A 21,584-nucleotide genomic window follows, 5' to 3' on the forward strand; every position below is an offset into this window, starting at 1 on the left:
GATGGATGCCCTGCACATAACGCCTTACGAGCACGACGACTTCTGAACCGTAAGTTCCCTGGTAGGTGGATTGGACGAGGTGGCCCAGTTAGGTGGCCTGCCCGATCTCTGGACCTACACCGCTGGATTGTTTTCTTTGGGGAGCAGTGAAGGATGCTGTTTACCAACATGAACCAACAACACCAGAGGACATGCAGCAACGCATTATTGATGCTTGTACAGCCATCAAAGAGGAAACAGTAGCACGAAGTAGGGCATCCTTCATCCGCAGAGTGACCCTATGTATGCAAGCCAATGGGCATCACTTTGAGCATGAGATGTGAACACTATGTCTAGTATGTAGTGCCGGTATCACAGTGGAAGTTTCTACAAAGGGCCATTTTACCCAGTGATGTTAAGAAACATTTGTTTGCAACAATTTGTCATTTAACGCATTAGATAAACATAACACTGATAATTATGTGACAATAAAACTAATTGGTTAAACATGTTTACATTCATCTTCTATGTCCTACCTGAACTTCCCAAATCAAAACATTTTTGCCTTCAGTCCACTTGCTCGTTTCACTAAAACCATCAACATGAATTTTACTATTACGAGTGAACGATTAACTGTCACTTGCGCTAGATCTACAGTAAAGTAAAGTTTTAACGTTGAACGGCATTACCTTTTTAATAATGGATTAACGATAAGCGAAGTTAACTTTGTGACTAACGTTGCGGTACACAGATATGTTACAGAACTGCATCACCGCTAGCCTATGGGATAAATACCTGCTGGAATGTACGACGTTAATGCAGGATGGCAGCAGACCGTATTATTCGTTTCAGACCTCTTGATAAGTATGGAAGTGTGATTACGCATGTCAATCACATCGCGATTACGGGCAGCATGGGGTTCACGCCTGAGCCTCAGGATGTGCGCTAGCAGCGCATGTCCAGTGTTTCAAGCGTCAACTTCGCATCTTAATATCTCGGGATGTAATGGGAATATTGCGATGCAATCAACGCCATTTTGTATGTGCTTTGTCATGCTATGGATTGCTGAAGAAAAAATATAGAAGGTCCATTTAAAAAAAAACATAAGTTTGTGTTAAAAAACACATGTGTTTTCATTTTAGAATGTTTCCAAATATGTACATTCATGGGCCCCTGCCCTACATTGATACCCGTGAAAGTCGATTTCCAATAGCTGTTATTGTTCCAGAGATATTTTGGGTGGACAAGATAGCTGGGACACCCTGTATACTCCTTCAACCTTTCTCCCTACCCTGCTTTGCTTAGAACTGGCTTTCCATCTAAGCTCTTGATACTCATACAAGAGGTTCTCTTTTCTCCAAAGGTCTCTTTAATGTTCCTGTAGGCTGTATCTATTTTACCTCTAGTGATATATGCCTCTACATACTTAATTTTTCCTCTATCCATCCCTACTTAGCCATCTTGCACTTCCCGTCAATCTCATTTTTGACATGTTTGTATTCCTTTTTGCCTGCTTCATTTTCTGCATTTTTATGGTTGCTCCTTTAAGCAATTATATTTAATACCTCTTCTGCTACCCAAGGATTTCTATTAATCATCTTCTTTTTATCTACTTGATCCTCCGCTGCCTTCACTATTTCATCTCTCATTCTTCATCTACTGTATTTCTTTCCCCCCTTCTTGTCAGTCGTTCCCAAATGCTCTCTCTGAAACTCTCTACAGTACCCGATTCTTTCAGTTTATCCAGGTTCCATCTCCTTAAATTCCCAGCTTTTTGCAGTTTCTTCAGTTTTAATCTACAGTTCATAACCAATAGATTGTGGCCAGAGTCCACATCTGCCCCTGGAAATGTCTTACAATTTAAAACCTGGTTCCTAAATCTCTGTCTTACCATTACATAATCTACTTGAAACCGTCCATGACTCTTAAACCAAGTGTTAGCTCTGATCAAGTTATGCTCTGTGCAAAATTCTACCAGGCACCTTCTTCTTTCATTCCTTCCCCCTTTCCATATTCAGCAACTACTTTTCCTACTAGGCCTATTGAATTCCAGTCCCCCCATGACTATTAAATTTTCATCTCTCCTCATTATCTGAATAATCTCTTATTTCATCATACATTTCTTCAATCTCTTCATCATCTGTGGAGCTTGGCATATAAACCTGTGCCACTGTGGTATGTGTGGGCTTTGTGTCTATCTTGGCTACTCCTGCATTACCCCTATTTGATTTTGTATTTATAATGCTGTATTCACCTGATCATTGGCCTACATACATTAAAGTAATCTAGAAGTAATTCTCATAATTAACAGTATGAGTAGATTAACAAGTCACAATTCGTAGAGGAAAACTGAGATATTGTAGTTGAAACCTTGGTCTATTAGTGTTATTGTGCTTTCCATCTCTGTTGTAATTTCAACAAAAATAAATGGGAAGTTTTACTTTTGTAATAACCCTTGTATCTTAATATGTGGAACCAGTAACTACAGATTACTTCTGAACAGTAAACAGTAACAGTTTCCAACTAGTGCTAATCTATTTACACTGAAAATTCTGGGACTTATTTCCAATATTATTTTTTGTATATGTACAGCGAGGGAGGAAAAAAAAAAATCACAGCTCATTCTCTTATATCACTTGTTTTCTATTGTTATCTAATAGGTTACTTCAAACAAAGACCATTGATTACGTATGACAGATGAATGTAATATGCATCAAACACATAGCGAAGACTTTTCCACCATTTAATCTATGATCTCTGAATTTGCTTGAAACTTTAGTTTGGATGACAAAAAGTGCATTATATATGGCAAAGTGTGTTAACTAATGGTGTGAATGCAAACACTAGGCTATGCTACAGCCTGGCACGCGTGTGTGTGTGTGTGTGTGTGTGTGTGTGTCTGTGTGTGTGTGTGTGTGTGTGTGTCAAGCAAATGCTCCAGTATTTATGCAAATGGCTGTTATACGAATTGGGTATTTTTGTTACTCTTAAATTGGAATACTATGACATGTCCAATATGCTTCTAAAAGTGATCTATGAATGTATAAAACTGCTACTGCCCACTGGCATACAAACGTTCTTGAAGAGGCCTTTGCAAGATGTTTGATTATCAACTGTACACAATATTCAAATTGCACACTTCTATCAAATAGATTTAGCACCATGTTTAACATTCTGTAGATGAGGAACACTGTTAAGAGTTTAAACTTCCTGGCAGAGTAAAACTATGCACCCGACAGAGACTCAAACTCGGAACCTTTGCTTTTCACAGGCAAGTGCTCTATTGACTGAGCTAGCCAAACATGGCCCACGACCTGTTATCATAGATTTACTTCTGCCAGTACCTCGTCTCCTACAAAACTTGCAAGTCTAGCACTAGTGGTAGTTTCACGTCAGTGCACACTCCACTGGAAAGTGAAAAATTTCGGTCTGGAAACATCTGCCAAGCTGTGTCTAAGCCACGTCTCCACAATATCCTTTCTTCCAGGAGTGCTAGTCTTGCAGTTTCGCAGGCGAGCTTCTGTGAAGTTTGCAAAGTAGCCGACGAAGTACTGGCAGAAGTAAACCTGTGAGGACGGGTCGTGAGTCGTGTTTGGGTAGCTCATCTCTAGAGCACTCGCTAGCAAAAGGCAAAGTTTCAAATCAGAGTATACTCCGCTGCAGAGTGAAAAATTCCATTATAAGAGTGGCTCTACATCTTTCTAATAAGAACATTGAATACAATACAAGAAATCCAACACAATTAAGTTACTACCTTCTGCATTTGTACTCGAATACCAGTGCGTCCTGGACATCATTTTTAATTTTGTTGAATAAATCATCTGATAAAGTGTCATTATTTTCAAAACTAAACGGCAGTTCTTCTACAGAAGAAAATTGTGTTCTCGTAATATATCGGAAAAATTTGAACGTATCGTACAGTAAATGACCCTCTGTTAACAGTAATGACCTCCACCCATAATATCTTGGCAAGTTTAACGCGAAGAGCTTTTCTTCCACGGTTTCCAAAGACCTGATCTTTTCGTGCCACTCTCTTTCCTTACGTTCCCTAATGGCTCGCCGTGATAGGTCTAAAATAGGTGGATATTTTGGTCTTTCTGTATACTCAGCTTCATTTGCACTAACACTGAAACTATGTTTAACACTATTACGAATTGCTGCAACGCACTGTTGTCTTAACTTTATCAAATGAACGACTTTCTCTCGCAACGCGCACACCACAGCCATCATTTGTCACCAACCTCACTGTTTAGTGTTTACAAATACGAAAGTGCGTTATTCATTTAATAGGTTAACTCAGATAGTACTCTAACTGCAGTTTCGGCATTTCACGAAAGAGAAATTTTCCGATTGACAATTTTCCTAATTTTCAGTCTTTCATTTCTTTATAACTCATAACACCCGTAAGCTGATCCATTACTATACATAAACATTTTTACTGGTGTTAAAACTGCTGTGCAAAAAGGCGGAAGAATGAGCTACAAGTTTCCCACAACATGTTGGTATTGCAGGCATCGTATTTTTTTCAGAGCTATGCAGTTATTATACGGGTTCATATTGCGTGACGAGACAAATATAGGTGTTTTGTTTGGGAGACGTGCTTGTGAGGTGTATCTCGCGTTGGAAACATCGCACGCATTAATAGCGGGTAAATAAAGTAAGTTATATTGGTACTATAAACACTTGTTTTGGCAGCTAGTCTCTTTTAGCACCTGCAGTGTTGTTAACTGAGATTCCGCTGCATCGAGACTTTAAATTGAGTTTAAACCGAAAGAAAAACTTGCAGAATTTTTTTATCGCAATACCACTTTTCAGACGAGCTAATAATTTACCTTTCGCAACGTAGTAATTTACCGGTACCGAACGAAATGACATATCAGTTATTTGAGGACAATGGCAAGTAGGCCCAAGTCACCGCAGTGAACCATACAGCGTGATTCAGCAAAAGTTTATCGAACTTAATCGTGAATTCAGTATGTGTCTTATGTAAGGAGCTGATTTTTTTCAGTCTGTAATAACAACGTTTTTAATAAGCTTTCTGTAATAAAGTATAAAGTACCCTTTAACAGACACATTAAGGCTTGAAAAAACAGTTTCCTTAGTGGAAAGTAATATGTCACTCTGTACACTGGTGAAAGATTTAGTAAGTTGCCGCCACAATATTAAGAAAGTCGGTTCTGGGTACTGCACCTAACATCCACATAGAAAAATCTAACTTTGAGTGAAATTAAAAACAGAAGTGTCAGCATTATGAGTGCAAAAAGAATCGAAGTGTTGGATGCAGAAATGGGAGCAGACAGGAAGAAAGAGTACATTGGGGTCTCTCCAGGGGTGATAGAAGAAATAGATGTCAATTTGGAAGACAACTGATGTGTGCTGTGACTTCATGCAAGCGTTGTTCAGGTGTCTTGCAATTGAAGGGGTCTATGGAAGAAAGTGCTAACCCAATAGAGGGTTTGTTGAGGTATTGCATGTCATATGTTTGTTTGAATTTAAAGACTAGGACATAAATACAATAAGAAAAAACAATTCAGTAGAAACAACTTTATTGCAGTACTGTGTAACTAGTATGCAGTGTATTCGAAAATACATGGATAAAGTGATTATTCTAATTGTAATGAAATCGAGGGTTAGCACTTTCTTCCTCTGGCTTCTTCAGTTCTGACTTGGCCATCGTGGTACATATATCTGTCATGTAATTTATTTGGTGTTTACATTATTGACATTCAGAAGAAAATGCAAGATTCATTCAGTGAACAGACAGAAATATTATTTGCACTTGGATAACTCTTTCGTAAGCATTTTACAGTAAAATGTGCACTATTCAGTAGGTTCTTTTTCAGTAGGGTTCTAGCAGAACTGAAAAAATGGGGGTGGGGACCCCAAAAATTCAAATCCAAGTTGAAAAGTTTCCTTGTGACTGACTCATCTTCTGTACAGGAACTCGTCGCAGTAGTTGAAAACTTTTTTCTCTAATGTGTTATTTATTTATATTCTCTCTTACAATTTTTTGTATTGTATTAGTTTGTTAGCTTATAAATTTTCTGATCAGTATTCTGTAAACTATGTACTGACTCTTTCTATGGCCAGTTAGCTATGGCATGCATGGGCCCACAGGATCCAATGGATAAGCAGTAAAATAGATGTAAGTGGTACTTTTACAAAATAAAGACACTTTCATAGAAGTGCCAACCTAGAAAAAGTGTTTGACAATATAAAATCATTAGACATTCCTGATTCTCAGAAAAATGTGCATAAACTTTAGGGAAAGTCATGTAGTACACAGTATGTGCAAGAACCAATGGCGTGCAAGAGGGATCCGAGACTGAGAGAGAAGTGCTCAGATGAAAAAGCTAATAAGTCAGGGATGCAATCTCGTCCCTGTCACTGTTCAACCTGTGGATCAAAAAAAGTAGTAATGGGATGATGGAAATAAATGGAAGGTTCATAGTAAAAGGATATCAATGATAAGATTCACTGATGACATTGCTGTCTTCAATGAAAGTGAGTAAAGATTACAGGACCTGTTGAATGGAATGAACAGCTTACTGAACACAGATTATGGAAAAACCAAAGAGAGATGAAAGTAAGGAAGAGTAGTAAAATTTGAGATTAGCTTTCAACTTAACGTCATAAATGTAACAATATTATGAAAAAGACTGTTGTGCCTTTCTGCGACTCAGTATCTCCACTATATGGTGAGTAGCAACTTTCCTTTCCATAATATTGTTACTTTCCATCCTGGATTTTCCATTGTTTGATTGACATCATAAATGACAGTATTGCGAAAAGGACAGATTACTACTCACTGTCTAGCAGAGACATTGAGTCGCAGATAGGCACAACAAAAAGATTGATTCCTCCCCACTCCAGCCTCCTCCTTACCCCACCACCCAGATTACTCCTCCCATCGTGCCCAACTGCTCGCAATCTAGTCTTGGCAGCCAGAGACATTGAAGACCTTTAGCCAAAATCTACCTGTCTCACAGTTATTATGTTGTCGTATCAGTGACTCAACATCTCCGCTATATGGTGAGTAGCAGTCTACCTTTTTCATAATACTGTCATTATTCCATCCTGGATTTTCCATTGTTTATCATAAGTGGGTCCATATAGTAAACAAAGTGAATGAATTCTCTACCTTGAACAACTATGCATGTTGGAATAAGCAAGGAGGATACATGAAGCAGATTAATGCAGACAGTGAGAAGTTCCTCACTAAAAGAAGTCTAATAGTATCAAACCTGTAGAATCACCAAGGAAAGGAATATGTGTAAAACACTGACTGGAAAAGTGGACAGGATTCCAGAAAATGTGTAAGACACAGGAAATAACTCCCATTGTAGAGGGAGTCACAGAGGGCTGGAAGACAGATATTGGAACATATCCAACTAGTAATTGAGTATATTAGTGTGAGTGCTGCTAGGAGAGGATAGGAGCAGAAATGACAGACACTGACTGATGACAGAAACTGTGTTAAGTGGCCCTCATGTTGTTGTTGTTGTTGCTGTATGCTAGTCTATCCTGTGCAAGCCTCTTCATCTCCAAATAACTACTGCAAACTGCATCCATGTGAACCTGCTTGCTGTACGCATCATTTGCCCACTGTGTACAGTTTTTATCCCCCTGCATTTCCCTCCAATATTAAATTGACAATTCACTGATATTTTGATATGTGCCATACCAACCAATCCCTTCTTTCAGTCATGTTATGCCAAAAATCCCCCCCCCCCCCCCCCCTTACACACACACACACACACACACACACACACACACACACACACACACACACACACAGCTCTATTCAGTACTTCCTCATTAGTTATATCAACTACCCAGGTAATATTCAGCATTCTTCTGTAGCACTTCATTTAAAATTGTAATCTCTCTTCTTGCCTCAACTGCTTATTGTGCACATATCACTTCCATACAACGCTACACTTCAGAGATATACCTTCAGGAAAAACTTCCTAACTCTTAAATCTGTGTTCAGTGTTAACAATTTTCTCATCACCAGAAATGCTTTTCTTGCCATTGTCAGTCCACATTTTACATCCTTCTTGCTTCGACCATAATTAGTTATTGTAATACTCAAATAGCAAAACTCATCTACTACTTTTAGTGTCTCGCCTCCTAATAAAATTCCCTTAGCAACACTTGATTTAACTCAATGATATAGTACTATCCATGTTTTACTTTTGTTGTGATGCTGATCTTGCAATCTCTTTTCAAGACACCCCACCCCCAGGGGGCCCCAAGGTCTTTAGTGGGTATGTCTGTGGCGCACACAGGTCCCCAAGCTATTGCAGTATTTCTTCTTTTCCAGGCTGCCTTACCATCCCCTTCTTTCTCCATCCCTGCCGTTATTCATTTCCCTTTGCCTCTTCCTTTTCATCTCTTGGTGTTTTTTTTTTATCCCCACTTGGCTATCCTCCTGACTTCATTTTGTCTTGTGGCTTTTGTTTGCTTGCTTTTCCTCCCCATCTTTGGGTTTTCTTTCTCTGGTCCTCCTTATGCGTTTGACCTCCAACTCTAAATTTGACACATGTAGCATGAGCCAGATGGAGAAGAAATCCCTCCCTAGTGTGTGGTTCCTCCCCCCCTCTCCTCCCCCATAGCCCTTTTGCCTCCTTGCTACATCACCAGCTCAGTAGCCAGTCCATGTGGTGGGGCTGTTATGTACCCACCTAACTGAGCCCTCTGACACCTCACGGATCACACTGCTGATACCAGTGCTGTGAATGCCTTGTGAAAGTCTAGCAGTGGTAGCCTACCTTTTCAGGGCATCAGAACTGCTAGCAACGACCATCATGCCATGTGGCTGTGACTGTGTGGTGCGCACACACCCACAAGGCAAGAACCTGACAGGAGTGGGTTGTACCAGGGCAGACGTTTGGCACATGAAGCGTGTTAATCTCTCTGGCTACCCTTTTGCAATTGCATCCTCCCTAGGAATAGTTCTGTCTCAGTTGCTTTTTCTCTCTTTCCGGCCTTCCTCTTCCTCTCTTCCCCCCCCCCCCCCCCCCCCTCAAGTTATCCACTGGGAGGAGGGCTAAGCCCGCTGGTTTGGGGCAAAATCCTTTCTGCAGTTCCCAGTCTGCACCAGGACTGACAGGGAGATTTTTGCCGCCACCTGTTGGGCACAAGTTTGATAGGGTTGAATCTGTAAGTGAGATCTGGCTCCACCTTTTAAAGACAACTTCTGCTAGCCAGTCGGCCTCCCTCTCTGCCTGCAACCATTTAGGAGACATCCCAGGGGATATCACTCCTCACAAGTCTCTCAATATGACATGGGGTGTAATTTTCCATAGGGACCTTCTCCTCCAGTCTGATGATGAACTTAAGGCAAATCTGGAACAACATGGCATTCACTTCATCCAGCATGTCTAGAGGCCCTAAGGAAAATTGTGCAGACACTAACACTTTTGTCCTGGCCTTGGAGGGGGATGCCCTGCTCGAGAAAGTTAAGGTGATGGTAAACAGATGCGACGTCAAACCATACATTCCACCTCCTATGCATTGCTTCTGTTGCCTCAAGTTCAGCCACATGTTCTCGTGATGCGATGCCATATCTACATCTACATGGTTATTCTGCAGCTCACACTTAAGTGCCTGGCAGAGGGTTCATCGAACCATTTTTGTACTACTTCTCTACCATTCCACTCTCGAATGGCACATGGAAAAAGGAACACCTAAATCTTTCCGTCCGAGCTCTGATTTCTCATATTTTATGATGATGATCATTTCTCCTTATGTAGGTGGGTGTGAACAAAATATTTTCACATTTGGAAGAGAAAGTTGGTGAATGAAATTTCGAAAATAGATCTTGCTGCGAAGAAAAATGCCTTTGTTTCAGTGATTGCCACCCCAACTCGCGTATCATATCAGTGACACTCACACTCCTATTGCGCGATAACACAAAATGAGCTGCCCTTCTTTGGACTTTTTCAATGTCCTCCATCGATGCTACCTGGTAAGGATCCCACACCATGCAACATTATTTCAGCAGAGGACAGACAAGTGTAATGTAGGCTGTCTCTTTAGTGGGTTTGTCACATCTTCTAAGTGTTCTGCCAACAAAGTGCAGTTTTTGCTTCGCCTACCCCACAATATTATCTATGTGGTCTTTCCAATTTAAGTTGCTTGTAATTGTAATTCCTAGGTATTAAGTTGAATTGACAGCCCTTAGATTTGTGCGATTGATCATATACCCAACATTTATCAGCTTTCTTTTAGTACCTATGTGGATGGCCTCGCACTTTTCTTTGTTTAGTGCAAATTGCCAGTTTTCGCACCATACAGAAATTCTCTCTAGATCATTTTGTAATTGGAATTGATCATCTGATGATTTTACTAGATGGTAAATAACATAATCATCTGCAAACAGTCTAAGGGGGCTGCTCAGATTATCATATAGATCGTTTATATAAATCAGGAACAGCAGAGGGCCTATGACACTACCTTGCGAAACGACAGATATCACTTCTGTTCTACTTGATGGTTTACTGTCTATCACTACGAACTGCGACCTCTCTGAGAGGAAATCACAAATCCAGTCACACAACTGAGACGATACTCCATATGCACGCAATTTGATTAATAGTCACTTGTGAGGAACGGTATCAAAAGCCTTCTGGAAATCAGGGAATATGGAATCGATCTGAGATCCCTTGTTGACAGCACTCATTACTTCATGGGAATAAAGAGCTAGCTGTGTTGCACAAGAACGATATTTTCTGAATCCGTGTTGATTATGTATCAATAAGTCATTTTCTTCAAGGTGACCAATAATGTTAGAGCACAGTATATGCTCCAAAATCCTAATGTGAATTGAGGTCAGTGGTATAGGTTTGTAATTCAATGGGTTACTCATATTTCCCTTCTTGAATATTGGTGTGACCTGTGCTACTTTCCAGTCTTTAGGAACAGACCTTTCTTCAAGTGAGCAGTTGTATATGGTTGCTAAGAAAGGTGCTGTTGTGTTTGCATACTCTGAAAGGAACCTGATTGATATACCATCTGGACTGGGAGACTTGCCTTTCTTAAGTTATTTGAGCTGTTTTGCAACACCTAAGATATCTACTTCTATGTCACTCATGCTAACAGCTGTTCTGGTTTTGAATTCTGGAATATTTACTTCATCTTCTTTCGCGAAGGAATTACGGAAAACTGCATTTACTAACTCGGCTTTAGTGGCACCATCATCGGTAACATTTCCATCGCTAACACATAGTGACGGTATTGACTTTTTTTGCCACTGGTGTACTTTACATACGACTACAATCTCTTTGGGTGTTCTAGCATATTTCGAGACAATGTTTCATTGTGGAAACTATTAAAAGCATCTCGCATTTCTGTCTGTGGTGACTGTGGCCACCCTCTTCATGTGGGGAGCTCTTGTACCCCGCCACATTACTGTGTAAACTTCTTTGGCCTACATTCTCCCTGCTCACTAGAGTGTCCACTGTACACAAAGGAAAAAGAATCCAGGAAATAATGATATTTGACCTTCTCAGCTACTTTGAGGCCTGAAGAAGTTTGACAGACTTCACCCTGTGAATCTTTCATCTACCTTTGACTCAGTTATGTCTTCCCCTCGTCCCCCCTCTTACTTACCCTCCATCCTGCCCCTTTTCCTTTCCTTCCGCCTCCTCTCTCCACCCCAGGCGGCTCCTATCCCCCCCCCCCTCCCTCCTCAAGAAACTACTCCTCCTCCTCCATGGCCAGAGAAGAAATCCTCTTCTCTGGCTCCTGTTAAGGATTGGACTTCCTCTCGGAACACTGCTCCCCAGCGTTCTCAAGACAGGAAGCCTGTTACCTTGAATCAGATGAGGGACCCACACTCTGAGGGCTCTGAAGCCACTTGGTCTCTGTCCAATTTCTCTGCCACCTATTCCCATACTCATAACACTTCCTCCCTCCTTCCCTCCAAGGGAGAAGAATAAGCAGCACAGGTCGAAGGATGAGGCTTCCCTGGCATCCCGAGGGGGTTTGATCCCTCCTCCTCATTGCAAATCAGCCCCAGTTTTATGGGTGTCACCCCATTCTTGTCGGGGATGACTACTGACCCAGTGACATGACATCCCTTCAACTTCTTTATGCCTAGCCTAGACTCTTTCCACATGATAATCCAGTGGAATTGCAACCGATATTGCAATCATTTACCAGAAATACAACAACTTGTTTCCTTTTATTCTTCAATCTGTCTTGTTCTTCAAGAAATGCACTTCCGTGATGACCACACTCCAGCATTCTGTCGGAAACTTGCCGGGCACAAGATAGCATCTGGAGGGATCTGCACTTTGATTCACACCAATGTCGTTAGTGACTTGATACCACTTCGTACCAATGTGGAAGCAATAGTGATAAGAGTGCAAATGATCTGAGCAATCACCATTTGCAATTTCTGCCTCCCTCCAGGTATGCCTCTTCCTTATTTTGAACTGTCTACCTCAATACAGCAACTGCTTCCCCCTTATCTCCTCCTCGGGGACCTTAATGCACATCACCCTCTGTGGGTGAGTGCCACTTTGTGATGTTTGTGGAAGTTCAACACTGGCTGCTGTAAATGATGCTGACAACAGGTGCACAATTGCGTTTCACAGTTCTTTACTTTCAGTGTTAACAACACCCCCCCCCCCCCCCCCTCCCCCCAATATTACACAGTTATATGGCCAGTTCACTATTGGTAAATGTTGATTGATAAGCCTCATTAATAGGTTGCAGGCAACATACATCAGAATACTGCTACAATAGTTTGCTGTTTAATATCTGTGAGCAGTAAAAACATAACCAGACAGTTCACAGCTCTTGCAGAATAATACGGTATGTGTGACACTATTGTTCAAATAAACTGAACACATATTTTCATTAATTGTTCTAACACATGACCTATTTGTGTTACACTTATTCCACTGTTAAGTTGATGCATTGTTGTTAGTCTAACCAATACATGTTTCATGTCTGAAAATCAGCCGCAGACTGTCTTGTGTCGGGACCAAAAATCAGTCCTTCATATATTCTCACAATAATAGGCACTGAAACTATACATTGTTCGATGTTTAAGTTACAGAAATTACAGTTAAATATAACTCATTCAATTAACTGAATACATTGAAAAATTCCTTCTTTTTAACAGTTCCTTCTATCACAAAAGTTAGGCCAAATTATTTGTTAAAATAATGAAATAAACAGATATAGTTATACAGACAATACTTTCGACAAATCTGGTAATTATTTTGGAATTAATTAACGGCTGGCTTTGGTAATATGTTTTCGAGTAGAGCCAAGTAAATACTTTAAGAATCCTAGTAGTTCTTCTTCCAAATGTTTATAATAAGTGCACAATTTATATTTGTTTATAAGTCAACAATAGAATCTGTCATGAAACACCTACTGATTTTACCCCATAACAGAGGTATTAACTAGGAATGGTTAAAATAAATTAGGAAATTAATTACATACAGAGAACTAAACACAAAATTAGACCTGGTGCTATATTCTTTAAGACTGAGGGCCAACCTTTCTCTTTTATGGAAATGCAGATTATACTCATGCATGTTAATGGTAATTAGGCAAAAATGGAAAAAAAAATGAATTTAAGGAGGCAGGTGGCAAAACAAGTGAGGAAGTAAAGCAATCCCAGCTTACTTCATCACAACATTGACGGGTAGTGGCCTTCTAGTTGACCATGTTACTACAGACTTTGATTTGTCTCCCCTCAATGACGGTTCCCCTACCTGCTTCAGTGCCGCTCATGGCACCTTTTCTGTTATCGATCTCATGATCGCCTCCCCTGCTCTTGTGACTACATTGATCACCCCATGATGACCTTCATGGCAGTGACCATTTTCTGGTGATTCTGTTGTTCCCTTGCAACTGCCAAGCAGACAGGCACCCAAATTAGACATTCCATAGAGCCAGTTGGTCTTTATATAGGTCTGCTGTGCACTTTGACACTTCTCTCTTGGATTGCATTGATGCTGTCAGGCCACTAGCATCCACAGGTCCCCTCCGTTGTCTGGTACCTTGGTGGACCAAGAATGTAATAATCACTATCAAGGATCACCAACCGGCGCTGCAACGATTTAAATGACACCCTTCACAGACCAGCCTTATTGTTTTTAAGCATCTCTGTGCTCGTTTCACTACCGTGTTAGGCAGAGTAAAGTGGATTGCTGGGACTACTATGTTTCCTCTATGGGGACATATGCTTCTTCATTTGCAGGTTTGGTCCTATCTCCATAGCCTTCTTAGCTGCCAGCAATAATCAACTGTCCAGAGTCTTATCCTACGTGGTGCTCTATGTACTGATCTATCAGTATTTGTGACACTATCCTCCCTCCTTTCTCCAGCAAAAACAATGAGTTGAAGAAACCCCCCTCTGTTTCAATCCCCCACCAAGCTGAAGCCTATAATGAACCCTTCACTGAATGGAAATCTTCCAGGCTATTACCTCTTCACATGACATGGCCCCAGGCCTGGATTCCATCCACAATCAAATGATCCAACATTTGGGTGTTACCCAGAGGTAACATATACACAGGGTCTTCAACCGTACTTGGCTCACGGGTGCCTTCCCCTCGCATGGTTATCATCATCTTTAAGCCCAATGTGTCTCAAGAGCTGCCGACTGATTAGACTGACCAACGTACTTTGTAAACTGTTTGAGAGGATGATTATCTTCAGATTATGTTGAGTACTCGAATCCCAGAGCCTTTTGTCATTGTATTAGTGTGGCTTCCGGGAAGGACAATCTACAACTAACCATTTACTCGTGTTGGAAACAGCAATTTGTCAGGATTTTATGAGTAGTAACCACCATTACTTTGCTGCCATCTTGTTTGACATACATAAGGCATGCGACATGGCTAGGTGCCGTTGCATTTTGGTTACCATCCATTACTGGGGCTTTCACAGCCCTCTTCAGATTTTTATCTGCAAGTTTTTATCCCACCGGCTCTTCTGGGCTAGAGTTGTCACTTCACTCAGCATCCCTTGGATCCAGCAGACCGGTGTCCCAAAGGGTTCTGTATTAAGTGTCACACTCTTCCTCATTGCCATTAGTGGGCTGTTGGGCCTCTGGCTACCCTGACATTATATGTCAATGATTTTTGCATCTAGTGCAGTTCCCACTCAGTAGCATCTGCTGAATGCCAGCTCCAGGGTGCCATCCAACTAGCCTCTGCGAGGGCCCTTTCCCATGTTTTACAGTTTTATGCTTTTTGGCTGTTGAGCCACAGTACACCCTGATCCAGAACTTTATTTATGCAAGCAGCACCTATATGTTGTAGCACAGTCCCGTTTCTTGGGCCTTCCTTTTGATAAAAAGCTGACACGGCTGTCCCATATTCGCCACCTGAAGACTACCTGCATGTGGAAGCTTAATGCTGTCCACCTCCTGGCCCACACATCTTTGGGTGCAGACTGTGCTACTCTTCTCCATATTTACTGGGCTCTAGTTTTTTCTAGATTACATTATGGTTGTCAGGTTTATGGCTCAGCGGCTCCTTCCATTCTGAAACTACTTGATCCTGTTCACCATTATGGGTTCTGGCTGTCAGTGGCTCAGAAAGGAGTTCAATATGGAGCAATAAAATGTTTTGATCCTTTGCCCAATAACATAAAATGTCTCACATGTAGCGTAGCAAGTTTTAAATCTAATGTAAAATCACTTCACCTGGACAACTGCTTCTTTTCCATTGATGAATTTCTAATCAAAAACTGGTAGCTAGTAATTATAAGGAAAAGACAGATTGCTACGTACCATAAAGATGACAAGTTGCACACAGTCCCAACAAAAAGGCAGTTACGCATTTGGCTTTTGGCCAAATCCTTCTTCAGAAAAGGAAAAAGAACACACACACACACACACATACACTTACACTTACTTTCACAAAAGAAAGCACACGTCGCACACACATGACAGCCATCTCCAGCAGCTCAACGGTATTCCAACCTGGAGTTTCCATTGTTTTATTAAGTGTTCATTAATGTTAACACTGTAAACTAATTCATTCCCCCATCATTCCAATAAAAGAATCATTCAATTGATCTCAGGAACACGTATCTAAGTCTCTTCAAGTTTATTTCTGTTGTACAGCCCTTTTGCGTATTCCTTCTGCCTTTCATCTTTCTCTCAGCCTGCTTGCCATCTGAGCTCTTGATATCTAGGCAGTGTCTATCTTTCACCTAATTAAACAAGCTCCCAAGCATAGCATTTGTCCTTTAGCCTTTCCTACTTGCTAAGGAGAACATTTTGCACATTCTGCCAATCTCATTTTTTGTGTGTCTGTATTCCCTTTTACCCTCTTTATTTGCTGCATTTTCATATTTTTTCCATTTTTCAGTTAAATTCAGTGTCTCCTGTGTTAGCCAAGGATTTCTATTAGATCTTGTCTTTTTACATATCTGTAATTCCTTCAATACTTCCAGTTGTAGTCTACAGTTCATAACCAATAAATTATGGTCAGAGTCCACATATGCCACTGGAAACGTCTTGCAGTTTAAAATCTGATATTGAAATCTGTGCCGCACCATTGTGTAATCAGTCTGAAATCTTCCAGTGTTTCCAGGTCTCCTAATGTATACAGCCTTCTTTCATGATTTTTAAACCAAGAGATAGGGATGGTTCAATTGTGCTATTTGCAAACTTATACTTTTTGCCTATCCGTGTTCCCCTAATACTTTTGCTTCTCTTCCTTTCTCTACTACTGAATTCCAGTCCTCCCATCACAACTAAATTTTTCTCTACCGTAACTATTTGCATATTTTATTTTATAATCTCGTTATACAGTTTTTCAAGCTCTTCATCGTCTGCAGAGCTAGTTAGAATATACACTGTGGTGATTAAAGTTACGAGATACCTCCTGATATCATAACAGACCTCTCTGCCGTGCGTAGTGCTCCAGCGCAATGTGGCATGGACTCAACATGTCATTGGAAGTCCACTGCAGAAATATTGAGCCATGCTGTGTCTATAGTCGTCCATAATCATGAAAGTGTTGCCAGTGCAGAATTTTGCGCGCAAACTGACCTCTTGATTATGTTCCACAAATGATTGATGGGATTCGTTTCAGGCAATCCGGGTGGCCAAATCGTTCACTCGAATTGTCCAGAAAGTTCTTCAGACCAATCGTGAACAATTGTGGCCCAGTGGCATCGTGCATTGTCATCCATAAAAATTCCACAGTTGTTTGGGAACATGAAGTCCACGAATGGCTGCAAGTGATCTCCAAGTAGGAAACATAACCATTTCCAGTCAATGATCGCTTCAGTTGGACCAGAGGACCCAGTCCATTCTATGTAAACACTACCCACTGCATTATGGAGCCACCAACAGCATGTCCAGTGCATTTTTGGCAACTTGGGCCCATGGCTTCATAGGTTCTGCACCAGGCTCAAACCCCACCATCAGCTCTTATCAACTGAAACTTGGACTCATCTGACCAAGCCACTGTTTTCCAGTAATCTAGGGTCCAGCAAGTACGGTCACAAGCCCAGGAGAGGTGCTGCAGACAGTGCCGTGCTGTTAGTAAAGGCACTTGCATCGGTCACCTGCTGCCGTAGTCCATTAAGGCCACATTTCACCTCACTGTTGTAATGAATACATTCGTCATACGTCCCACAGTGATTTCTACAGATATTTGACACAGTGTCGCTTGTCTTTTAGCATGACAACTCTGCAAATGACGCTGCTGTTAGTCATCAAGTGAAGGCCATTGGCCACTGTGTTTCCATTGTGAGAGGTAATGCCTGAAATTTGGTATTCTTGACATTGTGAATCTCAGAATATTGAATTCCCTAATAATTTTTGAAATGGAATTTCCCTTGTGTCTAGCTCCAACTGCTATCCTGTGTTCTAAGTCTGTTAATTCCCATTGTGTGGCCATAATCACATTGGAAAACTTTCCACATGAATCACCTGAGTACAAATGACAGCTCTGCCAAGGCACTGTTCTTTTATAATGTGCATACCTGATAATACCGCCATCTGTACATGTGCATATCAATACGCCATGATTTGTCATCTTTGTTATTAGACCTATTCCTGAATTACCCCTATTTAATTTTTGTACTTATAACCATGTGCTCACCTGATCAGAAGTCCTGTTCTTCCTGCCACTTGACTTCACTAATTCCCTCTATATCTAACTCCAACCTATCCATTTCCCTTTTCAAATTCTGTAGCCTCCCAACTTGATTAGGAGTTCTTATCACTCCTTGCTCCAACCTGTAGAATGCCAGTTTTGTTTTTCCTGTTGACCATGTCATCATTAGTAGTCCCTGCCCAGGTATCCATGTAGGGGACTATTTTACCTCCAGAATATTTTACTGAGGAAGATCCATCTCATCTATATTTAAGTCCTCATCATTACTGTGCAATTCACATCAGAATGAGTGGCGCTTTGTTCGCAGAACCTATTTATGACTATTTCTTGATCACTCCACTCTCGAATAGCATGTGGGTAAAATGAAGACAAAAATCTTTCCATGCCTGCTCTAATTTCACTTATTTTATTACTTTGGTCATTTTTTCCCTGTGTAGGTAAAAACAACCAATTTCAAATTTGAAGGGAAAAGTAGGTGACAGAAATTTTGTGGAAAGACCTTGCCACAACACCCTTGTTTTAATGTTTGCAATTGCAGCTTGCATACCCTATCCATGAGAGTCTCTCAACTATTTAAGCCTAATACAAAAAAGTTGCCCTTCAGTGAAATATTTTGATGCCCTCTGTCAAGAATAGCATACCGTGCACCATTACTCAGCAGAGGCCAGAAGAATGTAAGGGTGTAGGCTGCATCTTCAAAAGGTTCTACCAATAAACAGTCTTTGGTTTGACTTTCCCTCAACTATTTTTATAACACTTTCAAGATGGAGCCGAATCTCACAGGTATGAAGTTTTAACTTATTAAGTTTTAACTGCTAACTCTGTGTACAATTTTTTCAGACAGTAATCCCCATATAGTACTGAGTGTACATGCAAAATTACATCATTGTATGATACACAGTTCAGGAGAGATTATATCTGTGGCTGTGGGCCTGCACCTGAGTAAGATTTGTGCCCATCTTGGAAGTGTCAGTCGTACGGAAGAGCTGCATGCCCAACTGAACAATGTCTTTAGTTTCCCTTTGCTTTCAGCCATTTACAGTACCAACATAGCAAGGCCACATTCACTAATTGCTAATGTTACAAGGCCAAATCAGTTAATCATCAAGGCTGTAGCCCTTGCAACTACTGCCCCTCTTCAAGAACCACAGATTAGTCTGGCATCTCCACATATACCCTCCAATCATCTGTATCATTGAGGCACTCAAGCCACCTCACCTCACCTCAGTGAGGTCCATGGTTCATACAAGGAGGGTGAAATGCTATACAGAATTCAGTCAAGTGAGTGTTTGGAGAAGAAAAAGAATTTGGCGTTTGTTATTATTATTATTATTATTATTATTATTATTATTATTATTATTATTATTATTATCCTTTTCTCAGACGTTATGTCTAGTTAAAAATGGAAAGTGACATGGACCTTGGTCAAGCGTGACTTCCTTTTAACTGTACGGTATATGTTACATTGCATTTAGGAACTTTCGGGTAATTGAACATGTATCAATAATTACAGATTTCTGTAGTTGTATATACAAGTTTGGATGTAGCTGTATTGCGTTGATGTACTGGTGGATATTGCGTGGTATGATTCCTGAAGTTGAAAGTATAATTGGTATAATGTCAACTTTATCCTGATGCCACATGTCCTTGACTTCCTCAGCCAGTTGGATGTATTTTTCAATTTTTTCTCCTGTTTTCTTCTGTATGTTTGTTGTATTGGGTATGGATATTTCTATTAGTTGTGTTAATTTCTTCTTTTTATTGGTGAGTGTTATAACCTTTAATCACCAATAATTGCGTGGATATTCAAACACACCCATTTAGAAACAATAGCTGGTTACGTGATAACAACTCAGTATCTCTTATTCGACTGCCGTGCCGTGACATGCGGCCAGCGCCGTTCGTAGCTAGGTGGCGCTCCCGCGCTCAGCCGAGTTGCGGAGTGCCTCTATCGGCATTTGCGCGTACTGTCGTGGCGGCACTGTTAAATGTCGTGGCACTGTAACAACACTTTTCCCCCCTTGAAAAAAAGAAACTCACTTCCTGGGAGACATGGACAGTGCAGAGACATCCATGGCCTCTTGTGAGGCCCCGAGAAGATCCTGCGGAGAGACACGAGAATGTGGTCGAAAATGTCCAGGACAGAAGCTCGTGCGTGGAACGTGCCTCCTGGATGAGATGATGGGTGATAACTCCGGAGCAGCATCCATAGGTGTCGTGGACCTGGGGGTGTGCTCAAGCGAGATGGGTAGATCGGCAGCAGTGACAGGACTGGCTTCTTGGGCTGGTGGAGGCGAAGGAAGGGGCGGTGGCACCGGCGTGGCCACCACTCGTGGGCGCATCTGGTTGTAATGGCAAACAACCATGCCGTTGTCCGTACGTATTTCACAAAGCCGGTGGCCGCGAAGAGCCTTGACCACTCCTGGAATCCATTTAGGGCGAGATCCATGCCCTCGTCCCCACACATCGGTGCCCACCGAGTATTTTCCCGCACTAGGGGACACAGCACAAGGCCTGACAGGGTGAAGCAGGTGCAGTAGAGTGCGCGGTTGGCGGCCATGCAAGAGTTCAGCAGGGCTGTGATCACCCAGAGGCGTGAAGCGATAAGAACTCAGAAATTGCAGCAGAGCGCCATCTGTGGAAAAATCACTAAGGAATTTTTTCATCTGGGTTTTGAAAGTGTGGACAAGGCGCTCGACCTCTCCATTCGATTGCGTATGGAAGGGCGGTGCTGTAACATGATGAATCCCTTGTCCAGTACAAAAATCACGGAAGGCCTGCGAAGAGAACTGAGGGCCATTGTCCGTGATGATCGTGGATGGAAGACCTTCTAGCACAAAGATTTTGGACAAAGCCAGCGTCGTCGCTGCAGCGGTGGGCGATGGACATCGAACAACAAACGGAAACTTCGAGAAGGCGTCAATCAACAGTAGCCAATAAGTACCGAGGAAGGAGCCGGCAAAGTCAGCGTTCACCCGTTCCCATGGCTGCGCCGGATCAGGCATTGTACGAGGTGCAGCCAGTTGTTGAGCACACTGACCACACGCAGCAACCATGTGGGCGATGTCCGAACCAATACCGGACCAATAAACGTACCTGCGAGCCAGGGACTTAGTCCGAGAAATCCCCCAGTGGCCTTCATGCAACAGTTTGAGAACATCTTTGCGAAGAGAGGCTGGCACCACGACCCGTGGAGATGCCCCATCCGTGGCCAGAAGAACAACACCATCATGAACAGACAGACGAAGGCGCAAGGCATGGTAGTTGCGAGGGGGATCTGATGCCCGGCCCTTGGTCCTGTCCGGCCAACCCCGTTGAACAAAACCGATCACCTGACGCAGGACCGGGTCCCGCGCAGTAGCCGATGCGACCTGCGAACCTGTAAGTGGAAAACCCTCGACCGCACGACGTTCTTCCTCATAAATGTGGAAACAGAGTAGTTCATCACGATCGAAAATCTGGTCGGGGCCCATCGGCAATTGCGACAACGCGTCA

The 21,584-nt window shown here is 41.8% G+C and overlaps 2 protein-coding genes across 6 annotated transcripts in view; one reads left to right on the forward strand and one right to left on the reverse strand.

The window, feature by feature from the left end:
* Nucleotides 1-4,254, reverse strand: part of LOC126412874 (39S ribosomal protein S30, mitochondrial) — an 88,812-nt gene extending 84,558 nt beyond the window's left edge. The window contains exon 1 of the mRNA XM_050082749.1: nt 3,734-4,254. Coding sequence (XP_049938706.1) covers nt 3,734-4,209 — 476 coding nt within the window. The 5' untranslated portion in view covers nt 4,210-4,254. The remainder of the gene's footprint in view (nt 1-3,733) is intronic.
* Nucleotides 4,255-4,495: 241 nt separating this feature from the next.
* LOC126412875 (very-long-chain (3R)-3-hydroxyacyl-CoA dehydratase) overlaps nt 4,496-21,584 on the forward strand; it is a 162,715-nt gene continuing 145,626 nt past the window's right edge. For 2 of the 5 annotated variants that reach the window (XM_050082750.1, XM_050082756.1), the window contains exon 1: nt 4,504-4,636. The gene's annotated coding sequence lies outside the window, so the exon portion shown is untranslated. Of the gene's footprint in view, nt 4,637-4,695; nt 4,966-21,584 lie in introns of those variants that run through there. The other 3 variants (XM_050082751.1, XM_050082755.1, XM_050082754.1) reach the window with 3 other exon arrangements.

Source organism: Schistocerca serialis, chromosome 7, assembly GCF_023864345.2.
Source record: "Schistocerca serialis cubense isolate TAMUIC-IGC-003099 chromosome 7, iqSchSeri2.2, whole genome shotgun sequence".
NCBI lineage: Eukaryota > Metazoa > Arthropoda > Insecta > Orthoptera > Acrididae > Schistocerca > Schistocerca serialis.